General features: G+C 42.5%; 1 protein-coding gene and 1 long non-coding RNA gene across 3 annotated transcripts in view; one reads left to right on the top strand and one right to left on the bottom strand.

Moving 5' to 3' along the window:
- The window catches only part of LOC146719007 (E3 SUMO-protein ligase PIAS1-like), a 71,385-nt gene that overhangs the window by 29,846 nt on the left and 17,372 nt on the right, over window positions 1-24,167 (bottom strand). For both annotated transcript variants that reach the window (XM_085458649.1, XM_085458657.1), the window contains exon 3: window positions 12,765-13,260. In XM_085458649.1, coding sequence (XP_085314775.1) covers window positions 12,765-13,260 — 496 coding nt within the window. The remainder of the gene's footprint in view (window positions 1-12,764; window positions 13,261-24,167) is intronic.
- On the top strand, window positions 2-1,345 carry LOC146719008 (uncharacterized). The gene is made up of 2 exons (XR_014920817.1): window positions 2-65; window positions 337-1,345. It is a non-coding gene; the product is annotated as an uncharacterized LOC146719008 (long non-coding RNA).

Here is a 24,167-nt window from a genome sequence, read left to right as displayed (position 1 = left end):
GCATCCTGAAGTCCTTGTGTGTCTACCTGAATGAAGACCATGAGAAACTTGTGAAGGAATATACGGTCAGTTACATTCACAAGTTGTTCTGTGTTATGTAATTTGCTCCAGGAGTTATGGGTAATTTCAATATATGAAATGGTAAAATGTGACACCACGTGTGAATAAAAGATATTGCAATTGGTCCTTGTTTTGTTTCATGTCAAATTTCTGAGGTGTGAAACCAGAGACATAGAATTTAGTAAATATATCAGCATATTCACGCTGACTGCTGAATTCCTTTATTTTTTTCATATCTAGACTCAAACAAATGTATTATTGTATTTTACGTCACAGAACACTGAGGCCAACACTGAAGCCATGGAACAAACTGTGATGGGAGTGTATGTCATACATCAGGAGGGTGCGGAGCCTGGAGATGACCCAGAGAACATCGGTGTCCTGATTGAAGGCGTGGAGGTTCTCACTGGTTTGAGGAGCATTGCAATTGCTTGTGCTCTGTTATTTGGACTGATATACTGTCTGAACCTAAGCTACCCACCGGAGCTCAAATGCACTTTTGAAGTCTTGCAAAAGATTATCATGAAGCTGGATGGACAGAGGTTGTCATCCAAGGCACAGTTTCTAAAAAACAAGCTAATGGGGTGAATGAGCTTGAAACAGACTCAGGCAAGCCAGATATTTTTTTTTCAAGGTTTTTGCAATGCAAATATGTGTTTACTGTTTTAAAGTTTAAAATTGTAAGTTATAAAATGTTCATATAAACTATGTGGTTTGCTCTGCGGCTATTATACAAAGATTGTTTGTTCATAACTTAAAGTCTTATACAGTTTAAGTGTAAACACTGATTTTTGCCAGATGGCAATTGTTACAAAGGCAAATACACACTGGTTTTCACAAATTGTTTGAGGGGAGCAGTTATACTCAAAATTGAATGTTTTCTCCACACGTTAAATAGCATAAAGTCACTATTAATGGATACAGCCTGATTAAATGGAGGACTAATGTATGCAAGCAACATAGTAATGTTGAATGTTATGTCTGAGCTTTAAATTGTGTTAAAATTCATATTGTTGTTTGCAATGCATATTTTACTACATTTTACGAAAGTTGCTTTGGGGATAATATTTTTTGTCTGCAAACTATTCAACAGACTTATTTCATTTTTATTATTAGGGTTAGGGTTATTTTATTGTATTTTTTCTTTCAGTCAGCATGTCTTGATCTGGAAGTTCTGTGGTCTTAGTATGAGATGGTTAAAGGGGAGAAAGCTAGGCTGAACTGGGATCCTGCCAACTGTTTTAAGAATGTTCAAGCAAAATAAAAGAGATGGTTTTGCAAGTTATCATTTATGTATGTTTCATTAATTTAATTAAAAGTAATGTTTACATAAGCAATACAAACACTAACTGAAACATGATTGGTGTAAGTACTACAGACATAAATTACATTTGTTCATTCAACAAGATTAACATTGGTGTAACAAACAAATATTTTACTAGTTCATGTAACAAGACTGACTTTTGATGTGCCAAGGTGTTTAAACAATATAACATGAATTTAAATTAATTAGACTAACTTGGTACAAACATGTTAACTGAATAAAAATCAAATTAACTGAATGTTAATGTTTAAATTATGTTACACTTACAAACATATTTAGTGTTGAAACAACACAATCAAGATGGATTGATATAACATGATTTGTTTAGATGGAATATAGGTGGCAAGATGAAATTAAGTTCATCCAATGAATTATTTTTTTGAGTGTACCGATTAATTGCTCCTTCCATAATTCCTCTTCTACACCACTGCAATCGGGAAATATAAAATATTTAGGTATTAATGTTTCTCCCAAGCTTGCAGATCTAACTAAATTAAACCATATCCCACTTTTAAAGAAGGTAGAAGATGATCTGGCTAGATGGAAATGTCTACCCATATCACTCATGGTAAGGGTTGCCGCTATAAAAATGATGGTCTTACCAAAAATAAATTATTTATTCTCAATGATCCCAACTAAACCGCCACAAGATTGGTTCAGATCTCTAGATTCATGTATGTCCAAATTCCTTTGGAAAAATAAACCCCCACGTATAAGCTTAAAAACACTACAAAAGACCAAGGATAAAGGAGGACTAGAACTACCTAACTTTCAGCACTACTTCTTAGCCAACAGGCTTCAGTTTATCTCAGGATGGCTAAAACACACCCTCATAGATGAACCTTGGCTAGATGTAGAACAAGCACTCTGCAATAATCTAGAGATCTCAGACCTACCATTTATCAGCTCAAACATCCAACGACATGAATGCTTTAAAAGCATCAACATCAGCTCTTCTCTGACAGCATGGTGGGAGTTTCTAAAATTCACGGAGTCTTCATTAATCCCATGCAAACGTACACCTATCTGGAACAACCCTGACATATTACAAAACAATAATATGATAAACTTTTCAGATTGGAGTGATAAAGGAATCAAATATTTAGAACATATACTAGAAGGAACAGAATTTATTTCATTTGACGGACTAGTTACACAATATGGGATCAACAAGAAAAGATTTTTAGAATATCAACAAATTAAATCCATAGTAAAAAAAGAAATTTAAACCGGGTCAAGTTGAACTACAAACACCACCAAGTGTGGTTCAATTTCTTACTCTTAAACCCCCCAAATTACTATCCAAAATATACAGAATGCTTTCTAAAACAGATGAATCAATATCACTTCCTATTGCAAAATGGGAAGCGGATTTATCAGTTAACTTAGACCTAAACTTCTGGTCTCAGATTTGCTTAAAAACCTTTCATCTAATCAGAAATCCCAGTCTTCAATTAATTCAATACAAAATATTACATAGAGTGCACTATACAGGTCATCGGATGTTCAAGATGGGCTTTACGTCTACCAACAACTGCTCACACTGCCAAACCAATTCACCGGACAATTATATCCACGCTCTTTGGTTCTGTCCACCAGTTCAGAAGTTTTGGCGCGAGATATGTGAAGACTTATCGAAGTGTCTGAAATGTAACATTCCAACTTCCCCCTTAGTGTGTTTGTTGGGCAGCTTAGATAATGTCACTTCAGAAAAGAATATCGCCCATATGGTTTTCACTGCCCTATGCATAGCCAAGAAAACAGTCCTCATGAACTGGAAAAATAAAAATAATCTTAATTCTAACCAATATAGAAATTATCTATTAGATTACATTAGTCTTGATACAGCCTCTGCCACCACATCAGATCAATTGCTCTGGGCTCCTTTGATCAGCTCCATCACCTAGTGGGGGTGGGGGGTCATAGTTTGGTCCCGCCTTCACTGTTGTGATTGGTGTGGGGGTAGGGACAGGCTTAGGGCGTCGGGGGGTTCCCCGGAGGCATCTTCCTTGGGGGGCTCAACCCAGGGTAGCGGTCATGTCCGGTTAGGGGCTCTGTTGGCTCTCCGGTGACTGTTTCCTCGCGGCTGCGTGCAGCGGGGCTAGGGGAGGGTCTGTGCTGACGGACGTGGGTTACTGACCTGGTAGCCTGGCTGCCCCTGGGTGGGTCCGGGATGGGCGTGAGGTTCTGGGGGCGCTCCGTCTCTGGGCTGGGACCCGGACCGGGCCTCGGGGGCTTGGGTCCTGGTTGGTGTGTTGCCGGGGTTGTGGGCGGGTGGGTGCATGGGGGCCCAGCCCTGGAGCAGGGTGCCGCCGGTGCGTCGAGCCACCTGGGGGGCTCTTCAACTGGTGGGGGAGATTGTCACATCTTGCAGGAGCTTTCCTCTCCTCAGGAGCTCCCTCTGCAGGAGGGGGAGATACAGGAGAGGTGGAGGAAGATCTCAGCCTGGGTGTTTATTGTCTTATGTAGTCTGGAAGATGAGTGGATGATGGGGTGGGTGCAGTTTTCTCTGTGGTGGGGTTGGGTGGACTGTCCCGGGCTCTGTGGGGCCGGGCAGCGCTGCTGCACTGGGCCCGGTCTGGATGGGCCTGGGCCCCCTTTCCCTGGCGGGTCGCGGAGTATGGGGGTGCCTACTGGGGTCAGCGGGGGAGCTGGCCCCAGGGAGGGGTCACTTGCCCCTCCCTTCCTTCCCTCCCCATCTCCAGCTGCCTCCCTCTTCCCGCTCCACCACAACCACCCACACATGCAGGGCCTTGGAGTAGGGGTATGTCACCAGGGTGCAGAGGAGGCTACCCCCCCCTCTGTCCCCTTCTGGCTGCCTCTGCCTCAATTTTATCCCACAACTTAGACATTCACATTACTCACACTCTCATTACACATACATATAGGATCTTGGGGGTGGGCACGATACACGGAGTCCAAAGTACCATCAGGGTGTACACCCCACCCCTGGCATCGTTGCCCACCTCTCAATTTTAAATACACGTAGACATTGAGGGCTAGCAGGAGGGACCATGCGCTTACCTGCTGCTCTCTGGCAGGTAGCTCCAAGCCCTCCTGGGTTTTAAATGCACCTTAGAACACACATGCATCAACATTACAATGAGCGGGTGGAGGGAGGTTTGGAGTCTTCTCTCACCCCCGTTCTCTGCGACCTGCTGGAGCAGGGGGGCTAGGACTAGGAGGAGGAGTTGGCCGTCCGACTGCGGTCTGGAGTGTGGAGCCTTCCTGCTGCTGCGGAGTCGGGGCGGTCTGCCTCCCCCCACCGCAGGGAAAAGGGAAACACCACCTGGGTCTGGGTGCAGTCCCCCCCTCCAGGGGCGGGGGCACCTAGACCCGGTTTGTAGAGTACGCTTGGGGGAGTGTGATCGTGTGTACAACGTCTCTTTATGTCTGTCTCCACGTTGGTTGAGTGTGGAGTAAGTGCATATGAGAGCATGAGGGTGGGAATGGATGTTTGTATCTGTGTGTGCCTGTATGTCTGTGTCTATATGTCAGGTTGGGTGTCAGGCGCCACCTCTCTGGGGACATCTCAGGCCCTCCAAGGTTTGGAGGCCTATCTCCCCCTACCACCACTTCCCCTGCCAGTGGCGGACCCCCTCAGACATCGGTGCGTTGGTGGTTCTTTGTGTCTGGGGATGGGCGTCCAGGTACACACCGGCTCACTCCTTGGCGGCCGCTTATCGGGGCCTGGAGCCTGGGGCTCGCTCGGGCCACTTCGGAGGTGGGGTGCCCCCGGCCTCTCGGCCTGGGGCTCGGTCACTCAGGCGCAGCTGGCTGCCGGCGGAGCTCACGGGCGCGTCACTGCAACTCCCCCTGGCTTCTGCTCCGCGGCTGCTGAGTGAGCCCTCATCTGGGACTCTCCTCAGCTCTTTCCGGGACAGTGGCGCAGCTGCCCCTCTGTTGGTCTTCCTTGGTCTCTTGTGTTCTGGGGGCCTCTGGATGTCTGGAGTTTTGATCTCCTCCATACCTGCTTCATGCCCTGGAGGACGGGGCTGTGGCCCCCCCACACCCTCTAGCAGATTATTACATGAAGGAACCTTTTAAAAAAACAAAAAACAAGCGCGTCCATGCTCACAGGTGTACACACGGGTGATCACACCCACAAACTACACCCTTTTTGGCTCCTACCTCAAAGCACACTGTGTTCTGTTGATCTTATGTGCTGCACAATAATGTTTAACATTTAGTATTTACTGTCATATTCCCATATATCATTGTGATGCTGTTTATTCTATTACTCTTGTTCTCTTCTGCTTGCTTTCTTTTTTCTTTCTCAGCAGGTGATCCAGGTGATCGATATATGCATTTTTTTTTCTCTGCCCGTTCTGTTGGTTTTTGTCTTTTGCCCTTCTCCCCCGTCCCTCTTCTCAGCTGTTTCTCTTTCCCTCTTTCTTTCTCCCCTTCTTTCCCCCAGTCAAGTCTGTCCCGTATTCAGTAAGTGAAAATAAAATAAACAATAAAAGGTGAATCAAATGGACCATTACGGCAAGGCTGGGATGGTCAGTTTGGTAAAGTAAATCCGTTGGGCATCTTTCTTTGCCTTTAGACAACAATTCTGATGGCAAAAGAGCCAAACGGGACAGGCAAAAAAAAAAAAAAAAAAAAAAGAGGTTATACACACACAAAAAAAAAAAAAAAAAAAAATTAAAAAAAAAAAAAAAAAAAAGAAACAAATCAACTTTTCTGTGGCTGTATTTATGCCACACTACTTTGCGTTATATGTGAAGATTATGATAATCTAAATACAGAAGAAGGAACAAAAATGAATGTAGGTACTGGAATGTAGGAAATGTTTAAAAACTCTGTAAACATGCGCAGTCACTTCATTCAATCATTTTGTGGCTTTTAAAAAGCCTCCAAAGCTGCATAATATCAACTATCACCATAAACATGACATACTGAGCAATGCTAGTTATCTAAATGCCATTACCGTTACTAAAGAAGATACTGATAAACAACTTTAAAGCAAAGAAACTGTTTTTTCCATTTCCGCTATAAATACTGTAGGTGGATCTTTGCATCTAAAAGCTCCTCTCTAACAGAAAGTTAGAGGATAAGGCATTTTACAGGATGAGTCAGATAAAACCAAGGAAACTACAGTACTGTGCAAAAGCAGTTGCCAATCTAACACTTTCCAGATGGTACTGCATGGTGGATTCAAATCTGACAGACAGCCCTAAACCAGGACAGAGCCTCCACTATGTTTTACAGATGGCTATAGACCAGGGGTGTCCAACTCCAGGCCTCAAGGGCCGGTGTCATGCAGGTTTTAGATATCACCCTGAGTGAACACTCCTGAATCAAATGATTAGTTCATTACCAGGCCTCTGGAGAACTTCAAGACATGTTGAGGAGGTAATTTAGCCATTTAAATCAGCTGTGTTGGCTACCTCTCTCCAGACCTCTTCCTTGCATAGAAGAGGTCAGGTAGGCTGATGGATTCATCACTTCATAAGACCGGCTGCCACCGATTTTCAGTTCACTTCTTGTGTAATTTGACAATTTGGCATACTTACATACTGTACACCATGCTGAGATATACCAAGTAAAAATGAGTGAAGAAGCAGCCAATGTCTAAAGAAACACCTCTAGAAAGCCTGAAGCGCTATTACTCAACAGCACTTAAAAAAATTACATCTGGTTGCTTAGAAGCAAAAGGGGTGACTCAAGACTTTTGCACAGCATTGTACACGCAGATGAATAAACTGCGTAAACATGTATTAGACCCTTCCATCCTTCAAAATGTGCTGAATCGTTTTTGGTAAAGAAGTAACTGTTTAAGTATAGAGTTCATCAGCCATCATTATCCACGGTTTAAATTGGTCTCATCAGTATGATGATAGGCGTGATGGGTTGCAGGAAATGTTGAATGCACAATGCAGTGGCTGCAGAATAATGATCAGTTTCACTTTACTGTGCAACCCTGACTGCCGCTGGGCACAAAAATCTTGCCGGAAAATGGGGGCTCAATTGCACAATCAAACCAGGAAGAGAACAGTGATTTAATTTTCCTTAGAATTTGTAGCTTTCCGTAGGTAGCTGAAATGGTTGATTCGGGAAACTCTCTCCGCCAGTAGAGTTATAAGAAAAACGAAAAAAGTCCTGTTGCTGGAGGAAGCAAAGAAGATGATGAGGAGGAGAAAAAGAGGGAATGTTGGACGGGCATTCACTCGAAGGAGAGAGCTCTGGGGAGTTGTCTATTGCCACTTTAATTGACAGGCAGATGGCACCATGCAGACGTGATTCATGTCCTGGCACCTGGAGTCCTGCTGAACTGTGTGCAATGCTGAAGGTTGACTTCTTTTCCCCCTTCCCCTCGTGACCTTAGGAAATGTACTGAAGGTAAGTATGACAGCGACCTCCTAACAGATAATAAAAAAAATAATCTTAACAATAAAATAAGTTTTCCAAAGGGGGTTTCAGGATTCAGTATGCAAAGATATAATCATGGGCTGACTCATTTCTAAAGGAAGCCATCCAAAAGAAAAAAACAAAAAAAACCTTATTAGATATTTTTTTCCACATGCTTTTCCTCTACTGCAATCTTCTCATGTAACAAACCATTATGCACAAAGTCCTCATCAAACGCGGAATAGGTTTGCATCCCTTTTTCCCCCCAAAGATATGGTAATTAAATCATGTATAATGCATGTGCTATGATATCCATAATGAGCTGTGATGTATAGTTCTCCGCGCAGCACGGTCAATGATGGAGCACAACCAGTGGGGTAAGATGGGAGATGCTGGTGCAAGCCTCAGTGTTGACCAGTAGGCTCTCAGGCCTACACTGTGGGCCAACCAACCTTTATTCTCCACGCTGACAAAAGTCAGCAGAGAGCACAAGGCTCCACAGGAGGGAGGGTGGGGGCTCTGGGTGAAACGATAAGGAGTGAGGCCGAAGGAGGGGAGAGGATGGCGAGAGCGTGATAATAACTACATTTACATGCGCACAAGAAACCCGGTTACTGAAAGAAATCAGGTTAAGGCCGGAAATCGGAGAAGACGTCGACACGCACCGCAGTTCCTCGGATACTGTAGAGACGAACATAATTATGCAGCTGATCGGCTGCCATATTCCTCACCAGTCTCTCTCCCGTATGCGTGAACCACGGATGTCATATTTTAATCTTATTAGGGATACATATTCGACTGCAGCAGAGTTTTTAGCATTTGGACTGATTTTGCAAAGAGAGATTTGGTTATGGAGCGTAAGGCAGCACCGTCTCCATCTCGCTACGCATACAAACTGTTTCTGAAATCAAGCTTCATCAGAAACGTGACGTTTATGGTGTTATATATTTCCATATAGGATGAGATGAGTGCTGCAAATGCGTAATTCCTTAAATCCAGTTCAACTTCAAAAGAAAGCCAGAAGAATTCGAAATGAACCCCACTGCCTGCTAAAACTTAAGACTTAAATTTGAAAATAGCACACATCCCATGGAAAGTCAAAAATAAATTGCTGCCTTAAAGCGTCCAAAAGTTGTTAAAAATGAAAGGAAGCCAACAAGTTTAATTAATTCTAGTGGAAGAGGTGACTTTGTTGGAGCAGTCGCAGATGGAGACAGAGAAAGAGCAGCATCGATTTTTTAAATTAATTTTTTTTAAAGAAATGCTTAAAAAGAATCGAGATCTGCAAGTTATTTAATCAGTCTGCTGCATATTAACACAAAAAAACAGCTGCTACATGGTCTGGAGGCAGTTTGAAGAAAAACATAATCGGGGAAATTTTTCGAGGCACTTTGATAAATAGTGACAATATTTTTATCAGTTATTTTTGTACATGGACATGATTTGTGGTGCTTCCAGCACATCAGTTAGGACATTTTTAGACATTTGTTTTGCTTTTCCTTCCCCGTTTACTCTTCTATTTGCCTGTTTGGTTTCCCCATAAGAACTAGCTCATCATTTTCTGTATTTTTTAGTACATTATTGCAATTTTGTGCAATTTAATCTTGGTTTCACTCGTGGTTATTATGTACAGGTAAAAAATATATATATATAAACTGTGTCTGAACTTCCTAAAAACCTCAACCCTGGCTATGACAATAGACTCATTCGAACTTTAGAAACAAGTACATAGCAAATGAGTAAAAATCCTGCCTTTCACTCTACTGTCTTAAGTCTGTCTGCACATGTGCTCTTGTAAAAAACAAAAACAAAAAAACAAAAACTGTCAGAATCCTGGTTGAGCACATAAATGGCCAAAAAAAAAAAAAAATCTGGCAAAGCAGAAGAAGCAAGCAAACAAGTGGGGGAAGGGAGGGAAAAAATGAGAGGGGAACGGGAGGCGAGGCGAGAGGAGACGCAGCAACAATAGGAAGGAGAGAGGGAGAGAGGGAGCGAGCAGTAATCAGCAGATCAGAGAGGAGTACACAAGCGGAGAGGAGGGAGATTATGTGGAAGAGTGTGATCAGTGAGTGAAGAGGGAAAGGCTGTCTCAAGGCACGAGGGGGAAAAAAATTAAAGAAATTCTCCCAGTAAGAATCAGAGATCCTCCAGTGAGAGGGCAATTAAAATGAATCGATTGCTTTCCTTTCTGCCTCCGATTATTACAAAGAGGGTCGTCACCTCAAAGCTGCAGCTTAGTTTCACTTTCGGAGGCAAATTCAAATCTTCAGCTTCACCTAACGATGCCAGACACCCTCCTCCGGGTTTCTGCTCCTATCACTCAGGCTTTTGGCTCTCTCAGTTTCCCCAGAACAATGAGGGACTGAGCATTTATTATTTATTGGAAAAGATGTTTGTGTTCTTTCGAAAGCAGTCTGTGCGCGAGAGCAATGTGAACGTACGATTCGGAGTCGAATGGAGGGAGGGTGTGTGGCACAGGTGTAGGCCTGTGCGATTTCATCACTCTGCATGCAAATTTTGACCGAGGACAGCAGCGGCGACAGAAGACGGAGAGGGACACAGAGCGGGAGGAGAGGGATGAGGCGTGTGCAGGAAATGGATCGAGTGAGGAAGCGAGAGGGAAGAAGAGGGAGAGTGGGATGATAGAGCTGTAGGCTCGCTGTTTGTGCATGCATCTGCAGGCAAATTAATCACGAGATGGTCTTCTACTCCATTAAAATGCTAATGTAGGAAAATCTAGACATTTCCATATATTTGCAATATATCCCAGAGCCCAAAGAGTCTTATTATGCTAAGTGCAGACTGGGTGCTGGAGGTAGATGTAATGCAACGACAAATCTAAGCGAGATAAAGGCGAGATTAAAAGTTGGGTATGTAGAGAATTAAAGGGACGACAGGGCACATAACACTGGGCATTATGAATGTTGGAGAACATTCTGGATATTTGAACCTGAAGGGCTTAAAAAAGCTGTTTTGTTTTCTGTCACAGTTGAAATAAATATTATTTTATATAAGTGACTAATGAACTTGTACTTTACTTACTAATCTAAGAGAGCCATTATCTTATAATGTCACACAGACACACAAACGCATATCACAATTTAGCCAAATCTGATTCAAATTCTGACAGTTGGCGGGTTTGTTATCGCAGCCAGTGTCAACAAAGAAGTGATCAAGCCACACCAGCACAGCCCGATGAAGCCGAACGGGGATGTTGCTGTCCGCTACATCTGTAAATAATCCTTCAGAATGATTCATTTCCAAGCTTGCATACTTATTCCACCACTGTGATCTCCTCTGTGCACAGAATTAGCTGCTATGCAAACTAAGAACAAAAAGATTTGATTCGAAGCTCTCTTACACGTTAACGATCCTCAACGCTCGAGAGCTGCGTGTCGTCACATGGCAAACAAGCTGAGTTTTGTTAGGAAGCCCGAGATGTGACGGTGTGAAGCGCGCCGTGTGCAGGACCGTTTTCACAGCAGTGCAACAGAGCGACGGCTCGGCTGAGCAAACACGGTGCGGCCGACATACAGCGCTGCGGTGTTGATTGTTTATATCCACATTAGTGCTACAGTTAGAAATATAAATGTACAAAATGAATAAAAGTGCAATTCATAATGTGGCAGCGTCGCTCGAGCCACCTGACACAAATTCCAACAGAGTGGCCTATGTGACAATATAATAATAATAAAGAGAACTGGACTGACATTTATACAGCCGCACACATTCAACACATATTTTATCATCAGGTATGCCCATTTAAATGCTTGTAAACTCAAATATCCCACCAGCCGATCACATGGCAGTAATTCTATGCATTGAGGCAGTTCTGAAGGCAAAAGGAGCTCCAACCCTGTACTGGGCAGGTGGCCAGTGAATGTGTGTGCATCTATTCTTCTTTTTTTATCTCGTGTTAGTCACCAGTCACAGTGTTTTCAACTATATAGTATCATCAACATTTAAGACTCCATGGCAAACCTCTCAGCAAATAGGTGCTTTACTTGTGGTCTCGATTATGGACTGTATATCAAAGATGGGTGTGGCCTCCAGGTCTAAAAAGGTATGTGAGGAAGTGCATTAAACCTGTGGTCTTTGTTTGCTCCACATGGTTTACAGTGTCTTATTTTCCTTGACATCAAGTGTGATTGGATCATTTCTAAACTGGTCCTGCCTTTCCAAACAACTTCCCCCCGGAGGAGAAGTTGTTTTTCTTTGTTGACAAAGACATCAATACATTTCATCGTATGTTTTTATCTTCGTGCTTAGTTTTATCTAGTTGTTATCTTGTTTTTGTCACAAAAAGGAAAGTTGTCCATGAAACCTATGATTAAAAGCTATTGATCAATGAAATTAACACTGCTAAATCATGCTGTACACCATGGATGAACTCTGGAGCCTGATGAGTTCATCGTCAGTCGCTGGTTTTTAAGTCTTAATTCAGCAGCAGCTTAATTCAAGCTCACTTTGTAAATTTAATAAAGCAGGGTATGATTTTCACTATTGTATGGCCGTGCTTTGACCGTGATTTACAATACAACTTTATTTGTATACCACATTTGATTTGTCAGCTGGATCCACCCACAAAGGAGGATTTCAGCCAAAATGCTCAACCCATGACCCCATAAACTAATGACGTAAATAGTGGCTATGTTCATCTTCCATAAGCTTTCTGTGGTCTCTACCAGCTACTGAGAGTAGTAACTGGTTCACTGGGCTGCTGAATGCTTTACCATCTCCCCAGCTAGTTACCAGTTTGGTTTGCCTGTTATTTAGAGCTGAGCCGCCTGTGTACAGTGGATTTATATGGCTTTGTTTGTTGAAAACAGATGCCTGAGTGTTTGGGCCAAAACAGTAAAGCGGAGGGCCAGAAAGATAAACTGCTCCTGTAGATTCTAAAAGGTTTGCTTTCATATTGTCAGCTGATACAAAAATAAAAACATATAGAAAATTAACACAAAACGTATTATTTGATTCATGTTGCAGTCACGTGTCACACAAAAGCCACACGTACACATGTCCTCACCTAGACTCGTGGGCTTGATGAGTTCGTCCAGCATGTCGTAGAAGGGCAGCCTCTGGAGCTTAACATCTGGATGCACCGGATGCAGTGTCGCTGAGGAGGCCAGGTGGTGCGTCAGCCCGGTCAGCTCGTGTTTCCCAGGACCGAGTAGCGAGAGCGGCAGTAACGCAGCGGGCGATGGGGCTCCACCGTGACCAGCGTGACCCTCGTAAGCCAGCTGCGTCAGGCCAGCAGGCAGCGCCGCGCCCCCTCCCCCGACCACTCCAGCTGTGGCCGGGTGGTGCGGCCCAGGCAAGGCCAGCTCTGAGTGAGAGACCATTTTGGCCGGGAAACGTCTTCGGTAGAGCTCTTTGATCTTCATGTGCACGGCGGGGCTGCAGCCGGCTTTCAGCAGATGCAGCGCCTTGGTCAGCAGCTCGTGCTTGCGTCCGTGCTTGTTGCGCCCGGCGTAGCCCAGCAGTACCTGGAGCTCCGACACCCGCAGGCTCATCACCATTTGCTGTGGTGGAGGAAGGGGTGAGAAAGACGATGAGCAATCAACTTTCAAGTTTCAATACCAAATATCTAAAGTAAGTAGTTAAAGCATGTTGTCATTTTTTGCCTGTGGCTTTACAAAAAGTAACAAAAACTGAGCTGCTGTGCAGCATTTAGCGTCAAACGCTCCATCGACCCTTTGAATTCAGCTTAACTGACTGGACTCTCGCTAACACGGTTGCCTTACATAAAAAAGATCCCGGTTTGAGGCTGTGAGGAGACACAAACCCAGCCTTAGAGGGTTACAAGCCGGTCTAATCCTTGTGCTCGACCCAAGCCAGGATAAATGGATGGATTCTGTCGGGAAAGGCAACTGCCAAATCAAATATCTGGATCTATCCGCTGAGGCGACCCCTTGGGAAATAAGGGAGAAGCCTAACCTTAAATTGAATTGCCTAGATCACAGTTTGTTGTCTCATGATTACTTAACTTAAAAACAAAACAAAAAAATCTCCACAGAGAAGAGGATATCTAAATAAACCCTCTGCCAGTTTAACACTGACGCATTCCCACAGCAGCAGAGTTGTTACTGTGTCCGGTGCTGGAGTTGGGGACTGTTTTTAACATGAGAGCAGTGTTACTCTCATTTTGCCTTGGATCGCTCGGGACTGCCCACGGAGAGAGGCGGACGAGGAAGCTGCTGCGGACGAAGACTTCTGGCTGATTTATATTTCTACGTGTTTACATTTTTTTTAATACAGATCCAAATTTGAGCTCAGTCTGCACGCTGATGTACTGTAGCTTAGCACAGCTAACACTTTGCCTCACAGATGTTTAGAAAGAACACACACCATACAGTTTCCCTCCTGGCACTGAGGTGCATACAATAAGTCAGAGCAGCTTAATTTCTAACCTGTGCATGAGAACAGCACCTGTCCAAGCGCTGCAGAAAACACTCACCCTGGGAAGCAGTGCACTGTACTGTCCATTTTTTTTAATAAAAGAGAAATATAAGCATTAACCAACAAAGGAGTCTTTTACTAGCTCACAATGTGAGACTGAGGCTGTACCTCCCAGGGGGTAGTGGGATGGAGTAGGTGCAGGAAAGCATGGGGGAAAAAGTGCCATTCAGTTTAGCTTCAGAGCCAGCAGCACTAGCAGTTCGTCATCTAGCAAAACCGACTGTACAAATACTGAATAAGATTCTCACTGCCTTATAAATCCACGGGCTTTAACGTAAACTCTCAGCAAGTGTAACGAGTACATCCATAACCTGAGATAAATCCATCTTAAGTATCTGCAACTAGCAACAACTTCCTCGATGTGACAACCAGTAAGCTTTGGAGGAACCTCAGTCACTTCAGTCTTTGTGTGTTTGAGGCTTCGGCTCCTTCACACGAAACTCGAAGACACAAAGCAAGACTTTGTCAGATTGTTAAGAGCAAACAATGATCGGGGCAAAAGAGCTGAGCGCGTGCTCTTTAATCTAAAGATAAGGAGTGGGCGGATGAAGACGTTTAAATGAAACATCAGCTCATTAAGCAGCATCCATTATACATGAGGAAACCATATAGCACAATCGTAGCACAATCCTTAAAGACACGCACACCTACAGGGTACACTAAGAGTGCCTTGGATAAACTTCCTCCCTTCATCTCCTTTAATGACAGAGGAGCTAAAAATGCACAAACACACACCCCTTAAATGACAAAGCGCACAGATCTGCTGGTGCCCAGTCTGTCAGCTTTGATTAAAGTAATCCACACACACACGCACACAGAGTCATTTTTAGTTTTATGTACAGAATCTGCATGCGTCTGCAAAGGTTTTGACACTTCAATATACAAGATTTAAATGAGCTTTTTATACTGATGCATATATATCGATGCAAACTTACCCCATGGTTCCACATTTAATAGACATTTAAAATGTCATACATGATCACTTTAGGCTACTTTTAAAACCTAACCACAGAGGGGACTTTTTACATATGAAAAACAAACAACAAACCTCAATTTGTACTGCGGAAATAGATTTTCTGTCCTTCCACCTAACCCACACAATCTAATTTATCTCCTCCACAGTAGTCCATCAGGAGGATTCGGAGACATGTTTCAACAACAAAGTAAATTCCATTAATAAAATCTGCTAATTGCATTTCGCAATCATCAGGAGGGGAACTGCCCCGTACCTAGAAAATTTTTGTTTCGCTTCCTCCGTGCAATCCTTCCCGACTTGACCAGAACGCTGCCAAAGTCGTGGCGTGAATGTTGAAGGTGAAAGAAGTGAAATCGGATTGCTCTTGAATATTATGTACATGTTAATCTCACTTCGTTTTTAGCACGGGGTGGCCCAGGTGTGAAAGCAACCTCTGGCTCTCATTCGACCACAGGACTGTAGTGCGTAATTAAAACAGACGCTCTATATTAACGGGAGTTTTGAACGGAACTGAAACCCCTGAAGTGTGACAGTTTACAGTAAATCTTCTTCCACTATTGCACACGAAGGTTTCAGAGCCTGCAAAAGGCAGCAAATCTAATTTCTACTTCAAACAGCAGGATGACACTATTTGAAACCAAACAAACATTTTCTGATAAAATGAGAGGCAAAACAAGTCAGGAGTTGTGTTGTGCAAAATCTTCGTCTAAATCAAATCCTTTCTAGTATAAAAGCAGCAGCAGCTAATGAGAGCTGGACTTCAACCTATGACCCACTAACTCAAAGCCCTCAAGGTAGACATCAGTTCAGATCCTTTGTTAATTTGTCCCTCAGTGTCAGGAATTCAAGGCTGCAGTTCTGCTGTAACGTCCATAGATGTCTGAGGGACAGCATCTACTTGAGGTGACTGCTGTTGTCATCTGGCACTATATGAATAAAAGTGAATTGAATCTGCTGCAAATGATCTCAGTGGTGGCACAGTTTTGTTGCCCAAAACAATGCAATCGCTGCTCACCATCTGCCCTGCTCGCCAGGTTTGCTTTTTGCTTTTGTCCTCTTTCCGAAAGTAAAAATTGAACTTGATTTCCACGAAACTGGGCAGCAGCACTTCCAGGAAGCTAAAAATCTAAAAATAGCAAAAGAACTAGAAGTGGAGCAGAGACTAATGACAAATCGGATATGGTTTGCCTTTTTTTCCCCCTTTCAGGTGTGCAGAAACTTTTTGAATAAGCACTATGCCGGATATCTATGAACAACTACATCAATATTTATACTACTCGATAATGTATTTGGCCTGTAATATGTCAGTTAGTATATTAAAAAAATGCACCAGTATGTCTTTTAATGTTGTTTGTAATTTAAACAAACACATATCCAGCCACTTTATTAGGTATACCTGCTCAACTGCTCTTTAATCTCAATGTCTAATCAGCGAGTCACATGGAAGCATTTGGAAGCTGGCAAATCTGCAGCAACTGTGTGATGCTGTCATCTCAATATGCAGCCAAATCTCTGTTTCCAGCACCTTGTTGATTCTGGTACAAGGAAGGTGTACTTAATGAAGTGGTTGGTTAGTGCATTTCACGTAGTGCCAGAAGTTACCAAATATTTAGATTTAAAACTACTGAATTAGAACTTTGAGCGAATCCTGATTAGGAATTTACTGAAACAACAAACTGATTATCAATTTTGTTACAAGTGAATTGAAGTTGACTGTCACAAGGTTCTTAAAAGTTAGTGTTTTGCGATGACCCAGTTTATGGGGGTTGTTTAGTGCCTGCAGGAAAAGGAAACCATTTTACACAACCTGGGCTCCAAAGTGACAGAGCACAGGCTGCTGTTTACAGACCAAACACTGCATCTTGTGTACAGCTGCCACATATGCATAACCATGCACATCCGCGTTCATTTGTGTTTCGCGAGCACTGATTTACATTCGTTTCTTTCTTCCCTTAACTCTAACCACTGCTTGCCTAACGCTAACCACACAGCAGGTCTGCACCCTAAATCGGATGATTTACGTTACGGGGACTTTCTTTTTGTTCCCCAAAATAAAAGGTGAGTCCCCACCGTGTAAATAAGGCGTGCAAACAAATTTTACCAGTCAGAATATAGATCTGTCCTTTGTTGCTGCACAGAGTCAAGGCAGAAAACAGAAGGCAGACGACCATATGTGAATGTAATTCTGATGCCTCTGGTCTGAAGTGCACTGCAGTTATAAAAACACATCAGTCAAAGACAGACAGCTACTACAGCAGAAAGCTCAATCACAGGTGCAGCACACAGCCAGCAGCTGTCTCTTGATGGATTTTTCAAAAACACACAAAAAAAATCCAGGAACAACCATTTGGATTTTAATCCAGTATCATTTCTTTCAGTATCCTGAGACAGACAGATATCGGGAGACCCACAGTTTATTGGTTCGATCCAGCAGCTCTCCTGCTGGCGACACAAACGACCACTTCAATGAAATATGCATGTGCACGACAAGTGGGGGGAGGGGGGAGGTGGAAAAAAAGGACACCGGCCTCCCACTATTTCATACCCACATGCTAAGCCCCCTACCGCCACTAAGCCCCGCCTCCACCCTCTCTCACTTCAACGCAAACACACACAAAAGACAGGCAAATACGGACAAGAACAAACATCACCTAACATAAACTGACACACACACACAAACTTCCAACACACTGCGGATGTGTAGCATTCCTCTAGCTCCCAAAAGAGAGTGAGAGGGAAAGAGAGAGAGACAGAGAGAAAGAGAACAAACAGAGGAGAGAAAACACTGGCTGTGGAGGTGTTGGAGGAGCGACAGATGAACAGATCACAGCCCTCACTCTCTTCCCTCTGTCAATCACTCTTCTTCCAGGACAGGTGGCCTCCATCGGGCTCCATCTCTTTGGGTCAACAACAGATGATTGGCATTTATAAGACTTTTTTTTTCTTTTTTACCTGCAAATCTACTAAATTAAAAAAAAAAAAAAATCTACTGCATCAGCTTATGGCTCTAATCTGAAGGAGCCTTGTGTTCTTCTCACACAAGCAAAGCTAAACCAAGCGGAGTTTCAAGCAGAAGGAGAACAGCTCAAAGAGTAACATCAAAAAATCTGTGTGTCTGTGTGATTTTTCTTCAGGTGAAACTCTAATTTTGTGACTCTTACAGATAGTGCCGTACAATACTGCAAAATTTGGTGCTGAATTGATACCAATAAATACAGGGCCAGTACTGCCGATACCAATACTTTTAACATTTAATGAGCACTAAATCACTCAGATTTTCAACAATAATTCGTTAATACGATAAAACACACCGTTCAGCTTTTCGTGTATTTTAGAACATTTTCTTTTTTTTTTTTGGAGATGTTGAATATAAACGCGCCTGTCTCTAAAGCAGTTGAGGTTCGGGTGTGAAATTCATGGTTTTCAGGGTCTTTATCGTTAACTCGGTTTTCCTGGGTCTTTTCCCGTGTTGCAGTTGTGTCTTATTTTGAAAGAAATATTTACGCGTTACCATAGCGACCAGAGAGCATAAAAGGGAAGAGAGGAGGATGTTACTCTCAGCATTGTTGGCGCATTTCAGGAGGACGCTGCTAATAGAGATACACAGTTACACAGTGAATTTGCGTTTATTAATATAATTACAAAATACCACAGTTTTTGTCTTGGTCGTATCACTTTATTTTGTTGTATTTATCCACGACACCTTGACAGCCGGTCCGTGAAAATATTGGTTAAACCAGTTTGTGGCGCAAAAAAGGTTGGGGACTACTGCACTAAAGAAGTTTGGGTCAACTTATGTTGTTTAAATGTGATGTATCTGGAACCTAGAATAGGTTCACAGTGCTGAACTGGACTTTTAAAATATTTCAAAGGGTGGAATCGTCGAATGTTGGGTGCTTTTGCTGGAAAAACGCCTTTAAATAGTTGAAGATAAGGTTTGTATTCGACAGCTGATGAATGAAAATAGATTAATCCTTCGAGGACTACCCTGTTAGGATATTACAGACAGCTATAAACAAAGCATTATTTGCCTGTTAATTTGTGAAAAACTCTAATGCACACACACACACACACACACACACACACACACACACACACACTTCACAGAGAAGCAGTGGCCTGACGAAACAGCTAACCTGTGCCTGCTTTATTCATGACCCAGATCAAAGCCTCAGAAAAACAATGTACTGCTTTAAAGTGATATCAAAGAGGTATTTTGACATTTAGTGTCACAACATTAACAACCAGTGTGACATATGTTGCTTGCTGCTCTCCTGACGACATGAAAGCAGAAAAACATTCTCACTTTATTAGTCAGAATAAGTCTGAAATGCGGCGTTCAGCCGTGCGTTGTCGCTGCTTCGGCTGCGGCGAAAAGCCGCCGGTTAAACAAAGCTCGTTTGTGGGAGAATGTGCTCCATTGTCTTATTTCGGTGAAACAACTTGACATGTAGGTGCGAAAGGAAGCTGCAACAAAGAAAGGAGAGCAAAGAGAGTAGCTAGTGGTGACAGGGGAGTTCTTACACACACAAAAACACATGCACACACACACACACACACACACACACACACTGGTGACCAGAGCAGAGACGTTTCATTTACCAGTCTGTGGCATTTTCAGCAAAGCATGCTGGAATTGAAGTGCACAGTTTTGAACTGAAGTAAAGAAATAAGATTTTGATTGTTTTATTAAATTTGCTAATCTTGAGCTCGCTCATAATTGGTTACATAATCAGACTCCCCGGGTCCTCTGTGAACTCATGTTTCCACTTTGCACTGAACAACATGCAGCATCCAGTGGGAGCTGTAAGATGTGTATACTTAAGTTATTAAATTTGGAAAACCAGATTTTACCTATGTAGATGATCTTTTTACCTGCAGAGCTCGAACCGGATCCTGATCGGGGTCCTTTAAATGTAAACCATGCCGTGTAGTCATAAATGGTCTGCTGCTTCTCGTCTAAGGCTCCAGCAACACAAGTCCAGTTTTCCTCAACCATTTAGCAACCAGCTGTGAGTTAGTGGGGGAAATTGGCCGCGTTGGTGGTGCACTGAAAACCTTTGTGAGATTGCTCAGGTCACAAGCAGACTGGCAGTCTGGTAGTTTGCACGGAAGACACCAACGTGAATGCAAATACTGGCTGAAGGGTAGAGAACCTGCAAGAAATCTGACGTAGAGCGGAAACAAATACAGTTGCCTTCAAAAAAAGATGTGCCTTTTAAAACATGCTGATTTACTTTGAAGGCAAACACTCTTCCGGTTTGTGAAGCCCTTTTCAGATTTTACTCCGTGAGATGTAGCAAGTGTTTGCAAAGAAGTCAACATCTTCCAAGCAAGCCACAGACGACTGTGGCAGTCTGCTGGTGACTGAAGCAAATCTCATAGAGGGCTGTGGTCCAGCCCCCTCTTTGGGACTTTTGGTTAGCAATAGCCAGCAACCTCATGCAACCACTTGCCAAATGGTTGGGAAACACAAGGAGGTCGCCAGGAGGTTGTTAACCAGTCAACCTTGTACTGCTTTGTGATTTTAGTCTATGTATTTATTGTGACCAACTCATGTTGCTGGGTTTTATGTATTTTAATATCTATTTATGGATGGACCTTGCAGATGAACTCAGGTTTAGCGTACTGTGGTGTGTTGTTATTGCAACAACCTCTTGCTTATATAAACAAACAATACAATAAAAATCAAACAGAAAAGCCTCTAAATCTGTCTGCTCAAAACATGGTGTTAAAACTGAATCTCACAATAACCTAGGATGATGAAATTCCTTCAGGTGAGTTAGCAAGAAACAGCATTAAAAATCTTTTCAGAGTCCGCTGACCTAGGGCTGTTCGATATAACAATATATATCGGATGATGATATAAAAACATCTATCGTTTCATTTTACGCTATCGTTTGTTTTGTGATGTCACAAAATAAACTGTTCGCGGCAATATTTTTTCATCGTTTTGATGGTCACTGTAGTGGCTATATTAATTTCTTAAAGTTCTCTCTTTCTCTTATATTTAATATAACCACACTAGCGATTGTTTTTATGCGTTGTCGTTAGCAACAACGACGGTAAAACCATCGCGTGTCCGCTTGTTTATGTTCCACATAAACCTTTCACAATAAAGCTCAAGATCCTGTTGAGACTTTTCAAAATAAACTGTGAAAAAGTGAAAGAGTATGCAGCGTATTTACGGATCAGAAGCAAAAAAAAAAAAAGAGCCGTCAGGTCCTAAAAAATAAACCTTAGACTCAAACGTTAGAACAGGCTTTTCCCCGCAGCACGCTGCGTAATAAATACTCACAAAGAAAACGGCGTCCGTTACAACTTATGTCTAAAAATATATCGTTTTATGCGTCGGTTAAAACACTCGACTCCAGGTACACGACGCCGAGCTGGAAACACTTCACTCAAGTTGAGCTGCAAGAGATTCACAGAATTTACAGAAAATATAACATTTTTGTGATTTATATCGTTATCGGGACAATAGATGTCTTATATCGGGATATGAGATTTTAGTCATATCACACAGCCCTACACTGACCATCACTCGTACAATTCAACTCATAATCTTTCAAAGAGAATCAATAGAGACATGGTGCAAACCACTGAAGAACCCACAGAAGGCAGCTAAGATTAAATTTGCAGCTTTTGGATACATCTGACTTGAGCCTCCCTGGATCTGTCGGTTCATGTGCAAAAATCAAACCAAACTGGACTGATGCAAAGTGAAGCATGACGGTAGGAAAACAAAGTCAGGCTCTTTTTCTTACAATTGTGCACGAGTACTATAAACCTTTAAATGTACAGAATGAATTTCTAAGTTAGTATGATTACAGCAGTTTCTAAACGAGCTATTATCAAGAGATAATGGAGCAGCTTTTATATGGACAATGATCCAAAGCATAAATGGTAAATCAACTGGTTCTTACATAGTGGTTTTCTACTTGACCAATCAAAGCACTCACTTCATTCACCCTGTTCATACAAGCACTTCTTTCTACAGCTGAGTGCCATCCAACATTCACGTGTTCATACTCTGATAAAGGCACTGGAGACCAACTTGGGGTTTAGTATGTTGCCCAAGAAGACTTAGCCATGCACACTGCAGAACCTCCAACTTTCTGATAAGTAGATGACCCGCTCTACCTCCTAAGGTACAGCCACCAGTATCTGTTATGATTAAAGTCTTAGAATCCTGACCTCAGTGCCATGGAGTCCCTTACTTAAATTCAAAGTCTGCAGCTCCAGAGGACATTAAGAGGTTCTGCCAGTGAAAACATTGTGAACATGATCCTCACTGCTTGGTCTCCACACACTTCTTTGCCTTCATTAGAGCTGTCTATCTATTGTTTTACCTACAGAAGAAACAACGTCACAGTCAGCAAAGGAGCCTCAAAAATGTTGCTTTTCCACCAAAAGTCAACACGGTCGAAGATTCCACGAATTTTAAGAACAGATGGAACCATGCGAAAATTAATCTGCCTGTTTAACTCCACTGGCAGAGAACAAACACTGAAACATCAAGGTTCAGCTCGCAGATTTATTTTTCAGGTGCAGAACAGAGGCGTGCTGAGCAACAGGTCTCACAGACCAGCGTGAGATCTGTTCCCAGGACTTGAGAAAACAACTGGACAAAGAGTTCAATTAGATCTACACCTCCTTTCAACCTCTTTTATCACAGAACACACAGATGAAGGCATACTTTCCGACTCACCAATGACCAACTAATCTCTATAAACCACGTATATAAACATGCGGATTCGAGGCCAAATAAAGGACAAAATTTTAAGTAGACTTTTCTGTCAGTGGTCTGCTTCCAATCTGACTGCTCTTGGCCAATCAATCAAGGTTTTTTTGTTGTTGCTTTGTTTTTTTTCTTAGATTTCCACAATCATAACCAATGACAAGCAAAGCACGGTAAGGTTTGTCCAGGATATCCACTGGCTTTACAGAGAGCCCTGAAAGATGGAGGCCAGTATTGCAAAAGGCTGACAGGATCCTGATGAATAGTTAAATCAAATGCCAATCATCAGACTAGCCAGGCTTCCCGCATTAAATAGAAAAAAATATATATAACGCATAACCTAACAACCGAAAAAAACAACAAAAAAAGAGATAAGAATAAATTGAGAGTCTCTGTGTTTTTGGAGACAGTACCAGTGATCACAGAGAATAGGAGGGAGGTTTAATGAGCTGAGACTCAGCAGAATAACTGAGCTGATGTTCCCTGTGATGTACAGTTTTGTTTTTGTTGACCAAAGGGGAGCAAGATGGCATTCAGCCATACCCCACTGTTTCATCATTTCAGTGTGGATGATGAGCTGTGCAAATTGGGCACCGATAAATGGCTTTTAAAAGGATTTGTTTTTGCGTACACCTCTTTAGTGTTCACTCGGAGCTTGACTTAAAACATAAAAAAGAGAACGCACTGACATCATCTCTCCCAATAGGTCTTCAGGGCTGGGGGAACAAGAACTTCATGACCTTTTCAGGGTTTACACACAATGAAATTTAATTCCTGTATTGCTTTCTTAGCTGCGATGTAACAATTATTTATCATTATATCATATTTAAGTATTTTTCTATCATTCTGCAGTCCCAAATTCTGCGCTATTTAATTAAAGCGACATGAAATGGATGTTCTTACAAATTAAAAATGCTTCGTTTCATTTTGATTAAACTGGTCTATTATGAGCCAGTGAACTTATTTGATTTAGTAGCAACACTTCTAAAAGATCTAATGCGCAGACTAATACTCTGCAAAAAGGATTTAACCGCCTCCTGCAGCACAGTCCCACATTTAATTTATCTAATGTCTCCTGACAGCCAGCAATCACATACAAAAACACTTTACAAATAACGTTACTGCCAATGCCTGTGAGAGAAAATACTCACGACTTTTGCTAATTTAATTGCAGACTTTTTTATACCATCAGAGGCCTTTCTGAGGACACTGCGTTCAAAGCTTTTTTAGACTTTTCATACCTGCAGACACCC

Source organism: Copadichromis virginalis, linkage group LG1 (assembly GCF_057382275.1).
Source record: "Copadichromis virginalis isolate Kocher_CV1m ecotype Utaka linkage group LG1, C_Virginalis_male_GT1.1, whole genome shotgun sequence".
Classification (NCBI taxonomy): domain Eukaryota; kingdom Metazoa; phylum Chordata; class Actinopteri; order Cichliformes; family Cichlidae; genus Copadichromis; species Copadichromis virginalis.
The sequence above is the reverse complement of the archived record's forward strand: the minus strand, read 5'-3'. Positions and strand labels throughout refer to the sequence as shown.